At 49.0% G+C, this 15,097-nt stretch overlaps 5 protein-coding genes across 5 annotated transcripts; 2 read left to right on the top strand and 3 right to left on the bottom strand.

Moving 5' to 3' along the window:
- Positions 1-361: 361 nt before the first annotated feature.
- Positions 362-1,421, bottom strand: GGS25DRAFT_523599 (HAD-like protein; the record flags this gene model as incomplete). Its single annotated transcript, XM_049264453.1, has 2 exons — positions 362-1,251; positions 1,325-1,421. The coding sequence occupies 2 exons, from the start codon at positions 1,419-1,421 to the stop codon at positions 362-364; spliced, it is 987 nt and encodes a 328-aa protein (XP_049114588.1).
- A 1,596-nt stretch (positions 1,422-3,017) lies between these two features.
- GGS25DRAFT_498641 (coatomer epsilon subunit-domain-containing protein) lies at positions 3,018-4,928 on the bottom strand. Its single transcript, XM_049261721.1, has 5 exons — positions 4,335-4,928; positions 4,094-4,236; positions 3,793-4,031; positions 3,425-3,729; positions 3,018-3,296 (listed from the first exon to the last, which is right to left on the bottom strand). The coding sequence occupies exons 1-4, from the start codon at positions 4,726-4,728 to the stop codon at positions 3,621-3,623; spliced, it is 885 nt and encodes a 294-aa protein (XP_049114587.1). The 5' UTR covers positions 4,729-4,928; the 3' UTR covers positions 3,018-3,296; positions 3,425-3,620.
- Positions 4,929-5,072: 144 nt separating this feature from the next.
- GGS25DRAFT_498640 (uncharacterized protein) lies at positions 5,073-7,518 on the bottom strand. Its single transcript, XM_049261720.1, has one exon. It carries the CDS (start codon positions 7,426-7,428, stop codon positions 5,374-5,376), a length of 2,055 nt encoding a protein of 684 aa, XP_049114586.1. The 5' UTR covers positions 7,429-7,518; the 3' UTR covers positions 5,073-5,373.
- Positions 7,519-8,994: 1,476 nt separating this feature from the next.
- GGS25DRAFT_498623 (uncharacterized protein) lies at positions 8,995-12,089 on the top strand. The gene is made up of 7 exons (XM_049261719.1): positions 8,995-9,141; positions 9,196-9,395; positions 9,497-9,574; positions 9,671-10,252; positions 10,310-10,552; positions 10,615-10,880; positions 10,965-12,089. The coding sequence occupies exons 2-7, from the start codon at positions 9,277-9,279 to the stop codon at positions 11,582-11,584; spliced, it is 1,908 nt and encodes a 635-aa protein (XP_049114585.1). The 5' UTR covers positions 8,995-9,141; positions 9,196-9,276; the 3' UTR covers positions 11,585-12,089.
- Positions 12,064-14,647, top strand: GGS25DRAFT_362737 (MFS general substrate transporter). The gene is made up of 5 exons (XM_049258141.1): positions 12,064-12,869; positions 12,926-13,031; positions 13,087-13,113; positions 13,171-13,390; positions 13,449-14,647. Exons 1-5 carry the CDS (start codon positions 12,359-12,361, stop codon positions 14,427-14,429), a joined length of 1,845 nt encoding a protein of 614 aa, XP_049114584.1. The 5' UTR covers positions 12,064-12,358; the 3' UTR covers positions 14,430-14,647.
- Positions 14,648-15,097: the final 450 nt, after the last annotated feature.

Here is a 15,097-nt window from a genome sequence, read left to right as displayed (position 1 = left end):
ATAGGTAGATTTTAAATTGATTCTCTCTATTATGTATATTCTCGAGCAAAATCCATGTAGTTTATGAAGCAACACCGTCTCCGTGCCTATCTAATGATGGCATTACTTACTCTAGGCCCATTCCCCGTGGCCTCTTTTAACTATATACCACCATCTTGATCTTGTAGGTAGGTAGATAATCCAACAAAGAATCCCAAAACGCCACCGTTGATCCTCGTACTATCAGTAGTGTATCGCTGTATAATATAATGCTCCCAGATCAATACCCCCCCCTTTCCCCCCCCGTAACACCCTGATATGCTAAAGAGAAGAAACCACAAGGTCGAAGTAGAAGAGATAGAAAAAAAAAAGCCCGTTCAGCTTAAGCAGCGCCAGTAAGCGAAGTCTGCTGCATGGCCGCCGCCGCCGCCGCATTCTCGTGGACCTCGGAGAACGCCTCGGGCCAGAGGAACATCTTCTCCTCCTTCGTCGGCGACATGAGCACGAACCTGGGCACGACATTCTTGCTGCTCATGCGCCTCCACATGTTCGCGCGCGGGTTGAAGCCCGCCGGCATCCCCTTGCCGCCCGTCTTCTGCGCGTCCTCCCGCCGGATCCTCTCGATCTCGCGCTGGATGTCCGCGAACGTGTCGAAGGGTATGTACTTGATGGCGTGCTCGACGCAGTACTCCTCGAGCCTGAGGCCCCGGCGCGCGAACAGGACGTCGGCCTCGCGCGCGGCGGGCAGGTCGGAGACGCCGTCGCCGATGAAGACGACGAGCGGGATCGTGCCGTCCTCGCACACCAGCTCGGCCTCCCGCCGCGCCTCCGTGATCGACAGCGCCTTGTCGTGGCCCAGCTCCGTGTCGTGGCGCCAGATCGGCTTCCACGTCGACCCGTCCGCCGAGATCTGCGCCTCGTTCGCCACGATCTCGATGTGCGACGACGCCTCCTCGCCCAGGAACGTGTCCAGCACTCGCCGCAGCACGGGCTTGAGGCCCGCCGAGATCACGTTGAAGGGGATCTCGTTCGCGATGCAGAACTGGTGGAACTGCTGGAAGGCCGGGTCGATCTCCAGCGTCTTCTCCATCATCCGGAAGCCGTCCTCGAAGGGCACGTTGAGCGACCCCCACATTTCCTCTGACACGTCCCGGAACGAGCGCTCGCCCGTCTTGATCTGCTCGTCCAGGACCTCGCGCCGCTCGGAGCCGCACCCGTGGTTGTCGAAGAGGACGTGCCCGGTGTCTTGCATGAAGATTGTGCCGTCGAAGTCTAGACGGTGTTAGTGTATGGCCTTGCGAAGTTTATCATGGGAAACCCATGTTAGGCGTGTGGTGCAACATACCGGAGAAGCAAACAATTTTCCTCTTGTTTTCGGGTTGGCTAGTGCCATCTCCGAGATTCTTGATCTCGGGGACGGGTTGTTGAATAGCGCCAGGCATGTTGAATAGTTGCTATATGTCTATATGTAGGGATTTAAGACGGTCCAGGAAAGTTGAGTTGAGGGTATAATAAGTTGGTAGTGGCGATAGAAAAATTTAATGGTGTGAAGTGAAAAAAAAGGAGCCATCGTGAAGTATGGCGGGATAGGGAACTTATATAAGTGCCAGTTCACCGTGAAACGCCAAAAATTGGGCACTTGGACTTAACCCTCCGCAATGACGATACCATCGTAACCAACGAAGATTTTTGTCATACATACATACATAACTACTACCCTACCCAGGTACTGAAAAGCAGGAGCGGATTCTAGTCCTGCGATTTTGTACAGGGGGGCTGCACATAAACCCCATCTTTGAAAGCGCGCGCAGGTTCAGTCCGGCAGCAAGAAGAAAGATAAAAGCCACCGATGCAAGTTGGCATAGTCTAAGTAAAAGGCTAGATCCCAACCCGTTCAAGACGCCACCAGGCCCACCCTAAGCACATTCCGGAATCCGACCTAACCTTTGACAGTCATAGGCCCAGGGGCTTACAGCGAAAATCCCTTCCCCCTAGAACGGCCTTGGGCTTTGCTGGGCGAAAGGCCTTCGGATACGGCCTGGCCAGCTAAAGCTTTTCGGCCCTGTATACACGGTCCTTTGCTCCCATCCCTTCTTCGTTCCGGATCAGCGCTCAACGCATATCTCCCGCAGTCTAGAATTCCGATGGAAACGGGTGGCAAAGCCCATCAGTATAAGATCTTCACTTAAATTCGATGTCCTCCCCATCGATATTTGTCAAAAGCCCCTATCTATCGAATGCACTATGTTACATACCTAGATACTAGACTGTTAGGCTGCTAGGCAGGTAGGCAGGCAGGAAGATGGACTTGAAGACCATTGCAAGGTCTGCTTAGAGCTGGTATCCATGAATTCATTCCTTCCGGACACTACCCAGTTTAATTGTATATGCAGCGCTAGGTTGCAACCTTGACGATGGCTTCTATTTGCCAGGTCACATAATATCGATCTTAACTCGGTTTCTCGGGGCATGTGTAATCAATGGTAGGTTCTGGGTTGATTGTTGGAAAAATAGGCCCGAGTGACGGAGTGATGTCATAGACCACTTTCCATTGTGAATCCCACGATAAATCGACTGCCGCTCTAACTGGATAATAGCTTGGGAATGATGTGTGCAACCGACTAGCGGGGCGGTGATAACGGAAACCTATGGAAACCATTGTGCCGGAAAGAGGTTAGTTGGAAGCGCGATGAGATCGTCAGAGGCTCTTAGGTCGATGTAACATGGGCTTATAAGCGGTGAAAAGTACTGAATAAAGAACGGGATCGAGATATAAGGAGGGGCTCAGCACATGCATACGATCACGAGAATGAGGGGCATTGTTGTCTAAGTCTAAGTCTGGCTGGTCTGGTCAGAGACATCTGGCTTCGAATCCACTTCGTACTTTGTAATTCGTAAATTTCTTCAATACTAGCGTCCATTGTTCGTTCTATTGTAGTTTAGCAGTCAGCCTACTAACGCCTGTACATGACTGCAAAGGGCCAAAGGCATCTGAGATACATTAGGCCGGTAGGTAGGTAGGCTACGGTTCCACTCACCCTTATAGTTCTTATCTGTTGCATCGAATGCATGTGGTCTGTTATGTGACAATATCCTCGCTATCAAGCCATTATAGAATCCTGCCATCTGGGCAGTCTTTATCACGTTTCCGCATGTTATACTCCAGAGGCGTCATTGTGCATTTGAACAATGTCTCATACTCCTGGAGATCCCAAGTCTATAGATATGATGTCAGACAAAATTGAGTGTGTATTTGATTTCCAATATCTCGGCGTCCCGTTCTTTGCAACAGCCCCACGTGTTAAAAGCGGGTGCAACTGGTTGCGCAACCATCAGTAACGGTGGACTCAACAAAAGTATTAGGGTCAGGTTGCGGGTCTTCATAGCTCTCAGGGCTGTAAATAATGTCATAGATTTAGTAAGGTGTTGCCTCCATCATACTAACCCCTGAGTATCAACTGAAGTGGACCGTTAGATTCAGGCACCGTTGTTGGGGTAAGATATTCGTCTTGTTCATGAGTTATCGTAAAAGCAGTGTTCCGCCTCGACTGCTTTATTTTTATCCCTCGTTCCTCGAAGTCTACAAGTAAACCAACCGCAACCACCAGGCTCCTGTTTTATTGTCCCATTCTGCTCCACGCTTACGCCGATAATTTGGCGCTGTATTTTGCTGCAGCCTTGTCAAACAATTCGCTCTTCTCCGCTAGGTCTACTAAGAAGGTGTGTTGAGGCGAAGCCTTCTTTAGGGAACTGTATTCCAGTTGATTAGCATTTACGAAGCATCACAGCCCTTATTTTTCGGGCATCACGTACCTCGTCAATTCGATGGGGTCATTGCCAGTTATGACTGTTAGGACTAGTAGATTGGCAATAGCTGCGGCGTAATTAGGCTCCTTCTGAATTGCTTGCTCGAGAGCACCTTGCGCTTCTTCCACACGGCCTAGATGTAGCTCGCATATTGCTTGGGAGACAAGGGTGGTGATTGACGATGTCGAAGGAGCCTGCGCAAGTTCTTCAAATACATAAAATGCCTGCTGGTATTTGTCCCCGCCCTAAATAGAAGTTCGCGCATTAGCCACGCCCGTTAAGTTTGCAAATCGATTGTAATCCATACTATTCGTAGGCCAACCCATGACTCTGCCAAGTTGACAAGTAGGCTATCTTGTGCCCAACGTCGTGCCGCCGTGATTTCTTTAAGGGCTAGATCGGTGCGATTTTGTTCGAGATGGATCTGTGTGATTAGAGCAATGGCATCAACTAGATCACCACATTAGTACGTATATTTATATATATATATATATAGGCACCCATCTAGGTAGCTGGGAGAACCATCGATGCTTGGGAGGTAGACATACGACTACCGGTGTGTTGCGACAAGAGCGCGAGTGCCTCCTCTGACTTGCCGGCAGCCTGCAAAACCGTGCCTCCAATGACCTGAACGGACTGGTTATCAGCTGCTGACGAAGCTAACTCCTCAATGGTCTCGACGGCGGCATCTGTCTTGCCAAGAGCAAGTTCTGCCAACGCACCGACCGCAGCCAACTCAGGTCCTGACTCTCCCTGCACATCTGCGAGGACATCTTCTGCTTGTCCTAAGGCAATTCGAGCTCGGAGGATGAGAATTCGGGTAGGTAGCGCATTCTCGGCTGAAAAGGCAGAGGTGTCGAAGTCGATTACTTCTTGATATTGACCTTGGTGGAAGTGGTTATGGATGTTGATCAACTCGCCTTCAGCTGAATAAGGGTCCATATTCGCTGATTTATGTGCTGTATTTTCTCGAAATCGGTCGGGATATACTTTGATAGTTATATGGCGTATGTGGATAGGTGGGCAGTTGGTAAGGTTGAATTACAGTAATAGGTAGCGACTACAATTTACAATTTACGGACAACTTTAATGTTTAAGATTCAATGTTCAAGATTCATCAATGTGCCAAGTGTATTTGTTAGGTACTTGGGTACTGAGCAAATCAGCCAGCTGGCAATTCAATTGAGTTTAAGTGACGTTGAAGCTAAGCATATGGCCTGTGCGTTGACCCCTGTACTATCTACATCTACACTACCTAGTAGTAGTGTCATCTGCCGAAGCTATTCCGGAACTTGTGCCATACCATGCACCATCAATGGCCATGATGCCTCTCTCCTCTTCATCAGACAACGAGTTCGAGCTACATACATATACATAATGTAGTCATTTCCATACCTCGTACATATGCACTTCATTGTTCAAAGTCGTTGTATCGTAAAGGACTCCTAACACTTCGTACATCATCAGCTTGCTAATCGAACATGGTCCTCCTAATTCATTGCATCTCGTTCGGGTCGTTTATCATTCATGTAATGCTTGAGCATAGTTTGCCTCTCACATAACTGCTCGGGCGTGGTTGGTATTGATCTATTCCTTTTTAGTGGCGAGTTCGATCAACTTTTCTGCGTTTGAATCGAGAATGTCGATGTAGTGGATGAACGTGCCAATTTTTTGGCTCACATCTCCCATAACATCCGCCATTCTGTCGGCATCGTCTGCTACCCCACTGAGCATTTCAATCATTGCTTTAAAACGTGCTCCCTCATCAGATGCGGCCTGGTTGCTAGCCGAACTGTCGGCTGCAGTGGCTTCCTTCTCAGCTTTGTCGGAAGCAGCACTGAGCTTCGGTGAGCGTACTTGCTTATCCTGTCCCAAAGCTAGACCTTCAAAGCCCTGTATAGTGGGCTGAATTCCCTGAAGAAGCTTGGGCTCTGGGCGAGGGTTGTTGGGTACTGTGGTTCGAGGTTGCTGGGCAGCTAGTCCTTCGTATTCCTGAATAGTCAACTTAACATCATTAATGCCTTTGGGCTGTCGATTAGCTTCTTGGACGCGACGAGATATGACGCGGCGACTCTGAAGACCGACGGATCCTTTACCTTGGGGCGTTGAGAAGAGGCTGCCATAGCCATATTCCTCCTGCTCAGAGTCGAGGGAGTCACCACGCAGACCTGCGTGGCCCTTTGCGGCTAGCGGAGAGTCTTGTGTGAGATCTACGCGATCTGTGCCATGGCGCTTTCGGAGTTGCGGAATAGTACTGGAGACGGTACTGGAACTGGCCGAAGATAAACTCTTCTTTGCTCGTGACCTTCTGTGGTCACTGTCCTCTGGAGGGGAGCCGGTTAAGGCATGAAGCGCATTAAGCCGAGCTTTGAGAGCAGTGGCTGTTTCGTAACCCTTGACAAGGAGCAAGGAATCTTCAGTGGAGGCTCTGGATGACTGCTGAGGGGGTGACGCCAGAGGCGTCTTCGGGAGAGGCTTGTCTGCGACTGATCCCTCGTACTTTTTGATGTGTAGCGGGCTGCTCTTCTCATGATGCTTGGACATCTCATTGGTATGGAATCGCGAAATTTTATTTTGCTCCCGAGCTTCTCTTAATTCTTGTATTCGATTTTGGAAATCCTTCTTTCTATCATAGTCGTCATTGAATAGACTATGGGGAGTAGATGCCTTTAGCCGAGAAGGAGCACGCCGCAATGGTTTCGGGTTTGTCCAATCATCTGATTCCGGCGAGTGTTCGTAGAATAAGTCGCTCGCACTCTCTTTTTGGGCTTGGGCTTCGGCGTAGGCCTTGCTCCCGGCGGCAAGGGCGGCATCGATCTCCGAACGTCGCATTGCTTGAAGTGGGCGGGCGTTGTGACCTACTTCAAGATTGTTCTTCGGACGATTGCGCGCACGCTCCTCCATGCGAATCGCTCGTTCCACTCGATAACGTCTCGTTTCCTCTTCGTAGCGCATACGATCTTCCTCGCGACGCTCCTCTTCGCGTCGCTTCAACTCAGCATTCTCTGCGATTAGCTGGTTTATCAGCTCCCAGCTTGGTGCAGGCTCGCTCGATTCGCCTTGCTCTTCTGAATCATGATAGACTGTTCTCAGATCGTCAGACTCGGATGGTTCGTCCTTGGTGTTGCTTTGGCTGGTGAGCCCTAATTGCTCGTCCTCAAAAGTGACGACTCGTGAAGGAGGATGATCGGCAACATTGATGGCACTTGACTGGCGAGCTTCACTGTCGTTTAAATTGAGAGGCTCCGGATAAAGGGGCTCTTCGCTGATGTCGCTCATCTCACTTGGGGTTGGCTTCTTATCGGCAGTTGAGCCAGCGCCGAATAGGTTCTTGATCTTGGTAGACACCTTGGTGGACATCTTTGACATTGCGCTCGGCTCCTGATACCACGGCGGGAGTTCGTCCGTTGCGAACGGCTCCTTTCCCTTACTTTCCTCTTGCTCCTCGCCGGTCGGGATGGTGCCGGCGAGGAAAGGGTTCTTTTTCATTCGATACGACATTTTTTGATTGAAGTTGTTCGTTCGAATTGAATATTGGGCATGAGAGGACTCTAGAGCTTTGGCTACCTCACAGGCGGGAATATATTTTTCGAGGCTGAATTGTCCTTCGTTGATACTTGAAGAGAATGACAATTCCGACATATAAATCGCCTTCCTAAGGCTGTTGATTGGGTGCCCGGTTCTGAATGATTGAACAGGACAGACGATGAAGTGATTTTTATAGAGGGGGGAGGGAATGGTGGGAGGGGTGTGGGTAAGGGAATGATGGCAGGTGTGTGGGTAAGGAAGGAAGGTGAATGGGAGAAGGTAAGTATGGGCAACTGAAGATGAAATGAAAAGTTGTGGGTGGTCGAACTAAATCAATTAGTACCCTCAGATCAGAAGAAAACTTGAAGGACTGGATATATGAATTCGCAATTAACAGGGCAGAGTCTGGTGGTTGGTATAAGAGGATGCCGAGAGGCTGTTGAGAAGGTGCCGAGTCGACGATGAATCGATGATCGTCGCTGAGGAAGGTGGGACAACTCACCGAAGGCGCGGCTTGGTCGTAAACAATCACGATGGCCGTATTCAGGACAGAGGTGAACATATTCACGAAAGGAGCAGACAATATCCATTGTGAAAGGTGGGTGATCAAGAAGTACCCCTTTCCTAGGAGCCCCTTTCTAGATGGAACACTGAGACTGTGCGTTTCTAGGCACATTTACTACACAGGGCAAGTTGAGAAGGTTAGCGTGCTTTATCAGAGGTAGGTTCTACAGATTATATGCCTTGGGCTTGTTGAGGACTGGTTATGAGGCCTATTGCGTGGTTATTTACATATACACAGTATGTGATGGGTATTCATGATGAATTGTCATAAGGAGACAGACATACAAGAGACTACATCTTACAAGGCATATAGGTACACAAGAATGTGTGAAGACTCGACTACCTACTGGTCTTTGGACTTCCCATTACATGTCTAGGTAAAGTACATGAGCTATAGATATAGATGCTAGCTATGCTATTTTTATTACTATCGCAAGTCTCATTGTGCCCTACTCTCCTACATAAGGAGGTAAGTATTCTTAGGAGATGGATGACCTTGGTGGTTTATATTGACCCGTCAGATGATCCTGATTGGATATTCATACAATAGGGACCATTATATAAGTATGTGGTAGCCATACCATACACCTGCCTACCTGCTTACCTTGGTAGTTTCGAGAATGAGAGTATAAAAGGCCAATCTCCTGGGCAACATTCAAGATCTACTATGCATCCACACCATCATCTCGTCGAATTGAAGTCAAAGTATTGTATATGTAGAACACGGCAGGTCTGCTGCATTTCGTAGATTTCTATCGCCCAATGTAATAGCCTTGTAAGCATTACATAGTACCTTACCACACTGCCATATACTATGTAGTATGTACCATGTAGGTCAATGTTGACTGACCTCCTTACAAATTGTTACGTACCTGCTGGAGCAATTGGTGGTCCGAATCGAACATGGATTGAACGGGTTAAGGAGATTGAAACCGGGATAGTACGGGATAGGGAAATAATTTTAGGTACTTCCATTTGGTGGAGAAAGCTTAAGCGATACATTTCGCTCAGCTAAGTTCACTAACCCGATATATGGCGTCATACTACCTCCATACCTGGGTTAGTAATACTAGATATTCAACGTACTAAACACTCTTAACGCGCCGTCACCATAGAACCTTAGAAGCTGCCTGATTAAACCATTTCAACTAACTTAGAATCATACCATCCAAATGGCACTGCATGCCGCTACATTTATTGCATTGCTATTTAGTAGTATTTGAGGCACAACGATAACGACGATAACAACATTCAGCGGTACGGGTTAGCATTGAACCAGACCTCTCCTAAAATAGCAAGTACCTAACTAGTACTAAGTACTGGAAGAAACCTTGAATTCATCAATGCAACCGAGACATACCTACATGTCAACAGTGCATGTAATTCACCATCTCCAGTATGCCGAGTAGTCAACGTGCCACAAGCCCCCCTAGACGGAAGCGGGCATGCGCGCCGTGCACCAAAGCCAAGGCGCGTTGCTATTTTGAAGGTGATAAGGCTGATGATGGTTGCGAGAGGTTAGAATATGCCCTCCTGTTTAAGTACCTAGGTACCTGCCTATTTATACTTGACGTATATAGATAGATCGTGTATTGAATGAAGATGCTGATCCATTTAGATGTCGGCGGATGAATACCGCTTGTATTCCACAGGCAACTAGGATACTGAGGAAATCCCGACAATTAAAGGGTGTAAGGTACGCTGATTATCAGTCTATCCCAAATCTACCTGACCTAGTACATACCTAACCATATTTTTTATGCTCGACATGTAGACTAAAGCAGTCATGTAGCTCAGCACCTCCCTCGACTTCTAGCCACAATGGCCACCATCCTTCGCCAGTCCTTGGTAGATATGGGCATGTTCTGCCAGGGACTAGTCCTTTTGGCGGAGTTGAGAACCACACCTCTAGTGATAGCACGACATCTTCTCCTGCCTCTATTATAGCTCGAGAGGGTTCCACGCATAATATAGTAGCCACGATTGAGCCTATATGTGGCTATCGGAGTTCGTCAGGACAAGCCAACCCCGTATCTCATCTACCGCCAACCCCGCCAACCTTCTCTCCTAAGAAGCCACTGCAACCAGGCTTTGGGATAACTTGGGATCAAGCTGAGCAAGCAATAGCTGACTTTAGAACCAAGTTCACACCATTCTTCCCCTTTGTCGTTCTCGACCCACGAGTTTCTCCCCAGGAAATATTATCGAAGAAGCCTCTCCTTTTTCGAGCCATCATGCTGATTGCTGTTCCACTCACTCTCGCGAAACGAAAGGAAATTGAAAGAAGCATGCTTGCCTACATAGGCCAGCATTTGCTAGTCATGGACGAGCGGGACCTGGGCCTGCTCCAAGGTGTGCTAGTTTTCGTGGCCTGGTAAGTCTCTGCGTGTCTACCTACCATCTGCAAGGTACATGCGCTGACACGACTTAGGAACATCGAAGACTTTTACTTAGACCAGAAACATACCTCTTTAATCTATCTCGCAATGGGCTACGCTCATAAACTCGGAATAAGTCGACCCCCACTGACAATGCAGCAAAAGATGATGTTAGCAGTCGATCCAAGAGACATCAAAGAAGCTATGATAGGGCATGCCTTGACTTCGGTCATGGAAGAATCACATACTCCCGAAGAACAACGTATTTTTCTGGGTTGCCAGTTTCTCTTCTCAGCGTGAGTAGAATATAGAGCGACTATGGTACTTGAGTGTTGTCCTTCTGCTAATAAAAATAAAGGAACGCGACACAGTTCTTACGAAATGGGGTGCTTAAGGGGGATTACCTCAATTGCTGCCTCAATTCACTCACCCGCCCTTCGGATCCAGGCACGGATTTTATGCTAGAAAAAATCATCAGATTTCAGCAAATTGTTGAGCAAATATCGGAGATCCGTATGGATCGCTATCGGGAATTCACTATGTCCATTAGCAACGAGATGCAATCTATTCGGAATCAACTCGACGGGCTTTTTTCCAACGTGCCTCGAGAGCATCAACAATTCGGTAAGTGTTTCTTCATTTTTTCGCTCTGAAATCTTCAATTTGATAATCCGCTACTATTAGTTGCATAGCTAAACATCATCTCAGTTCTTTTCTCAGCTATTTATAACCATGCCCTGGTCCGGCTATATCTGCCAGCATCGAACCTATCTCCGCCATCGGATATGGTCGCCGCGCAAGAACAACGAGGATGCATGCTCTATTGCCTACAAGCAACAAAATCATTCTTGGATACAATACAGTCGATAAGCCCGGAGGGCTTTCTATATCGAACCTTTTTGACATTTTCTGACATTTTCTTCGTCCTAGTGGCGGCCTCGCGACTCCTTCTCGTGGAAATCGAGGGCTGGGATCTTGACGAGGCGCGAGCAACGATCGACTTCCCATCGACCTTAGAGAGCATCATTTCCAAATTCATGGTGGTTGTTAGCGTGCAGGAACAGAAGGTGGCGGAAGCGGCGGCTGCGCAGGGAGTAAAGCTGCCGCCAAAAAACCCCAAGGACGAAGAGGAGAATAGTTTCTCCAAGTACGCGACGAAACTCGAATGGATAAAAAATTGGTTCGAGATCCACGTGTCTACGGGATGTGCTGTCTCGAACGACACCCAGACGATGAATGGCCCCAGCTATTGGGCCCCTGAGAACCAGACATGGAATCCGTTCATGTTCGGATTTCTGGGTGATGACAATTTAAACATAGAGTTTTAGAATTGGCGTTTGCTTTTATAGATTTATAACTAATGCTTAGATGAATCATACCTACGAGATGCCTACCTAGAAGGTATGCTCTACATGTACATATAGACATCCATCTCCAACGACGTCGTGGGTAAGTTCAATAGCATGCCTGACATAACTAGTTTGCGACCTCGGGGAGCTAATATATATGTGTGTGTAGCACAAATATGTGCCTACATATGTGAACTTCGGCGGGAATACCTGTATTAAAGCCAGGCTAGAGGTTATTGGGCAATTCGGTTTGTATGATCCACCCCCTTGGAGTTTAGGACCTGCCGATGGACGAATCAGGGCTTCGATGATTGAATAGGGTGTGGTATCATCGGACCTACGTTTGTCTCATGTCGCCTTTCCCAGGCCAGGAGCTGAAGTTGGGTTCGGGAATGTCGGCCCCAAAAGATCGGCCTATAATGTATGTACAGTAACTATAGCGCACCTGACAGATAAAAGATTTTCTTTTCTGCTTTCTTTGTTGGGACGTCGTAGATCGATCGGCAAACGCTTATTCCATCTGATTTCCTATCCTACCTATCTAATACATAATTTTTACTACCTACCTACATACATACTTCTTCTTGGAAATCTTACGGGTTAGGCAAGCTAGCTGACTTTTTTTTTTTTTTTAATTTGTACTTGGCATTTGAATTTATTAGATCTACGTACTAAATCCCACTCATTTTTTTGAACACCATCTTTTCCAAATAAATAAGCCCTCTACTATTAAGGTTAGCGAGACGACGGTCAATGAGTGATCGCAGGCATGCGGGGACAACCGAGGACGACGACCACGGCCCTTTGAATGAGCTGGATTTCGATTCGGACGAGGAGGAATCTATTAGCGATGATGATGGTGAGCCAAGACCCGGCGCCGACTCCACGCCGTCCCGGCGGACGTTGAACATCGACACCGGCGTGGGATTCCCCCCAGACCGCGAGGCGCGCAGCCGCAGGTCAAGTGACGCGGCGAGGAAGGTGGTCGCGTGGAGGGATCTCCCGAAGAAGAGGCAGTTGGTTGTTATCACGTTGGCGCGGCTCAGCGAGCCTTTGGTCCAGACGTCTCTGCAGTCCTACATGTTCTACCAGCTGCAATGGTTCGATCCGAGCCTGCCCGACGCCGTCATCTCCAGCCAGGCGGGTATCCTCCATGCCAGCTTCACCGCGGCGCAGTTCTTCACTGCGATGATGTGGGGTCGGGTGGCGGACTCTGCGTGGGCTGGTCGCAAGACGGTTATCATGATAGGGTTGTTGGGGACTCGTATGTACCTTGACCCCCCCCTTTGGATTGAGGGTTTCTGCTAACATGGGATTAAGTTATATCGTGCATTGGGTACGGGTTCTCCAGAACCTTTTATCAAGCTTTACTCTTTAGGTGCCTGGGCGGTGCCACGAATGGCAATGTAGGCGTTATGAGGACGATGTAAGTGGAGAGGCCTCAAACCTGGGTGTACTATCGACTGACGAAGATGCTTTAGGATAAGCGAGATTGTCCGCGAGAAGAAGTATGCTCATCTGAGATGCAGCTGCGCTTGTGTAGATGATGTCTAACTATTTCATAGATATCAGTCCCGCGCATTCCTGATCTTGCCCATGACCTTCAACATCGGCGTTATTATAGGGCCAGTCCTGGGCGGACTCCTGTCTGATCCGGCAGGTTCATACCCTGATACCTTTGGCAAGATAGCCTTTCTCGTAAAGTATCCCTACGTTGCGCCGAATCTCGTCAGTGCTGGGTTTTTATTCATAGCGTTGGTAATGTGCTGGATGTTCTTGGAAGAGGTATGCTCTCATCCCACACGCTACCTTGCCCCTTTGATTACTCACATAGACATGATAGACACACGATGCTCTTCTAGATAGTCGAGACCTAGGTATCATCCTAGGACGCAAGATAACGGCATTGTTCAGGAGACGTGAACCTTCCATAGCATACACCCCTCTTCACTCGCGGAACACAAGCATTAGCACAGATGTCGAGATGTCTCCAGTGAGCCCACGGGATTCAGCAGAGGACATCCCCGTAACATCCAAGAAGTCTACCTCCAGGCGACGGTACACTACTCGGCTTCCCTTCCGCCGCATTTTTACTTCCAACGTGACTTTCACGTTGGTGGCGCACTTCTTCCTTGCGTTCCACGTCGGTACATTCAACTCTCTGTGGTTCATCTTTCTTTCCACACCCGTGTACAACCCAGCAGACCCGGACCCGCCTGGCTTCGTCCCGAAACTGCCCTTTAGATTTACCGGTGGCCTCGGTTTGCCTCCTCGATCTGTTGGAATGGCGATGGCGATACTGGGTGTAATTGGCATTACGATGCAGCTGTTCCTATACCCACGCCTCTCGTCACGATTGGGCACTGTCCGCTCATGGCGCATGTGTCTGTTCCTCTTCCCGCTAGCGTACAGCTTGATACCGTTCCTGTCGGTCGTCCCATCTACAACGGCGCCACCAAGCCAGAAGACGGGGTTCTTGATATGGGCTGCCATCGGCGGCGTGCTGTTCATCCAGGTCACGGGACGTACCTTCGCGCTCCCCGCCCAGACGATCCTCGTCAACAACTGCACGCCTCACCCCAGCGTGCTAGGAACCGTCCACGGCGTCGGACAGTCCGTCAGCAGCTTCGCGCGAACCATCGGCCCCGTGCTATGCGGCTGGCTCTACGGCCTGGGACTCAGTCGCGGGTTGATCGGCGGCGTGTTCTGGGGGCTGGCTGGCTTGGCCGTGTGCGGATTGATCGCGAGTTTCTGGGTCAGAGAGGGGAATGGGCACGAGATTTGGTTAGAGGGGGACGAGGAGGACGAGGTTGGGAATAAATGATTCTAACCTTCCCGCCACTGTAAGTTGTTATACGGCACCGCACTAAGAAGGCAGCGGCAGTGTGGCAACGAGTGAGGCACCTGTAGCCCACCAATCACATTTCCCCCCCTTCCCTATGTGTCCGAGCGGCATGGTCTATGGTGGGCTATGATATACCTAGGTATGACGGATTTGCATGGATAGGGGCTTGGCTAGACTAGACGTTGGGTAGATATCTATGATACCTAGATGAAGACATGTGTGAAAGATCAATGAGCGTAAGAAGTGCATAGCTTAGAGACCGGCGTAGGTTAGAGATTTATTCTATGTATAGACCCCCAACGCCCCCTTTGCTTGTGGCGTTATCGTGCTATCTACGGCACATTTCGTCAAATCAAGTTTAAGGCCTTGATATTCACAGTCAATATGTACTCTCGCCGCTTTCTACGGGGTGTCGATGAATATATGGTACCTAGTTAGTGTTCTTCAGGATTTCCCGGATTTCATTCCGGACCTGCATATCATATCTGTCTACCCTACCCGAGACGATGCGGGGAAAGTAAAGTCTGATATTTTCGGAAAACGTCAAGAGACCGGGCTTCGGTATTATCATACCTACCTAGTCTGGTTTCAGGGCCATCGGGCCGTGGCAAAGGCTACCCACATGCCTCCCTCCTTTCGCGGCAAGC

Source organism: Hypoxylon fragiforme, assembly GCF_022984875.1.
Source record: "Hypoxylon fragiforme strain CBS 206.31 chromosome Unknown GGS25scaffold_7, whole genome shotgun sequence".
NCBI classification, from domain to species: Eukaryota; Fungi; Ascomycota; class Sordariomycetes; order Xylariales; family Hypoxylaceae; genus Hypoxylon; species Hypoxylon fragiforme.
Note: the sequence above shows the minus strand (reverse complement) of the source record. Positions and strands in the feature narration are given on the sequence as shown.

What these genes read in the sequence shown, in the direction of transcription:
- GGS25DRAFT_498641 (XM_049261721.1), bottom strand. Translation starts at nt 4,728, where the DNA reads ATGGACCCTTATTCAGCTGAAGGCGAGTTGATCAACATCCATAACCAC. An exon ending in GTCGCAACACACCGGTAGTC is followed by an intron (nt 4,237 to 4,334) that starts GTATGTCTACCT and finishes GTGGTGATCTAG; the next exon opens with TTGATGCCATTGCTCTAATC. An exon ending in CATGGGTTGGCCTACGAATA is followed by an intron (nt 4,032 to 4,093) that starts GTATGGATTACA and finishes ACTTCTATTTAG; the next exon opens with GGCGGGGACAAATACCAGCA.
- GGS25DRAFT_498640 (XM_049261720.1), bottom strand. Translation starts at nt 7,428, where the DNA reads ATGTCGGAATTGTCATTCTCTTCAAGTATCAACGAAGGACAATTCAGC.
- GGS25DRAFT_498623 (XM_049261719.1), top strand. Translation starts at nt 9,277, where the DNA reads ATGCCGAGTAGTCAACGTGCCACAAGCCCCCCTAGACGGAAGCGGGCA. An exon ending in GTGCTAGTTTTCGTGGCCTG is followed by an intron (nt 10,253 to 10,309) that starts GTAAGTCTCTGC and finishes GACACGACTTAG; the next exon opens with GAACATCGAAGACTTTTACT. An exon ending in TCGAGAGCATCAACAATTCG is followed by an intron (nt 10,881 to 10,964) that starts GTAAGTGTTTCT and finishes ACATCATCTCAG; the next exon opens with TTCTTTTCTCAGCTATTTAT.
- GGS25DRAFT_362737 (XM_049258141.1), top strand. Translation starts at nt 12,359, where the DNA reads ATGAGTGATCGCAGGCATGCGGGGACAACCGAGGACGACGACCACGGC. An exon ending in GATAGGGTTGTTGGGGACTC is followed by an intron (nt 12,870 to 12,925) that starts GTATGTACCTTG and finishes CATGGGATTAAG; the next exon opens with TTATATCGTGCATTGGGTAC. An exon ending in GCTGGATGTTCTTGGAAGAG is followed by an intron (nt 13,391 to 13,448) that starts GTATGCTCTCAT and finishes TAGACATGATAG; the next exon opens with ACACACGATGCTCTTCTAGA.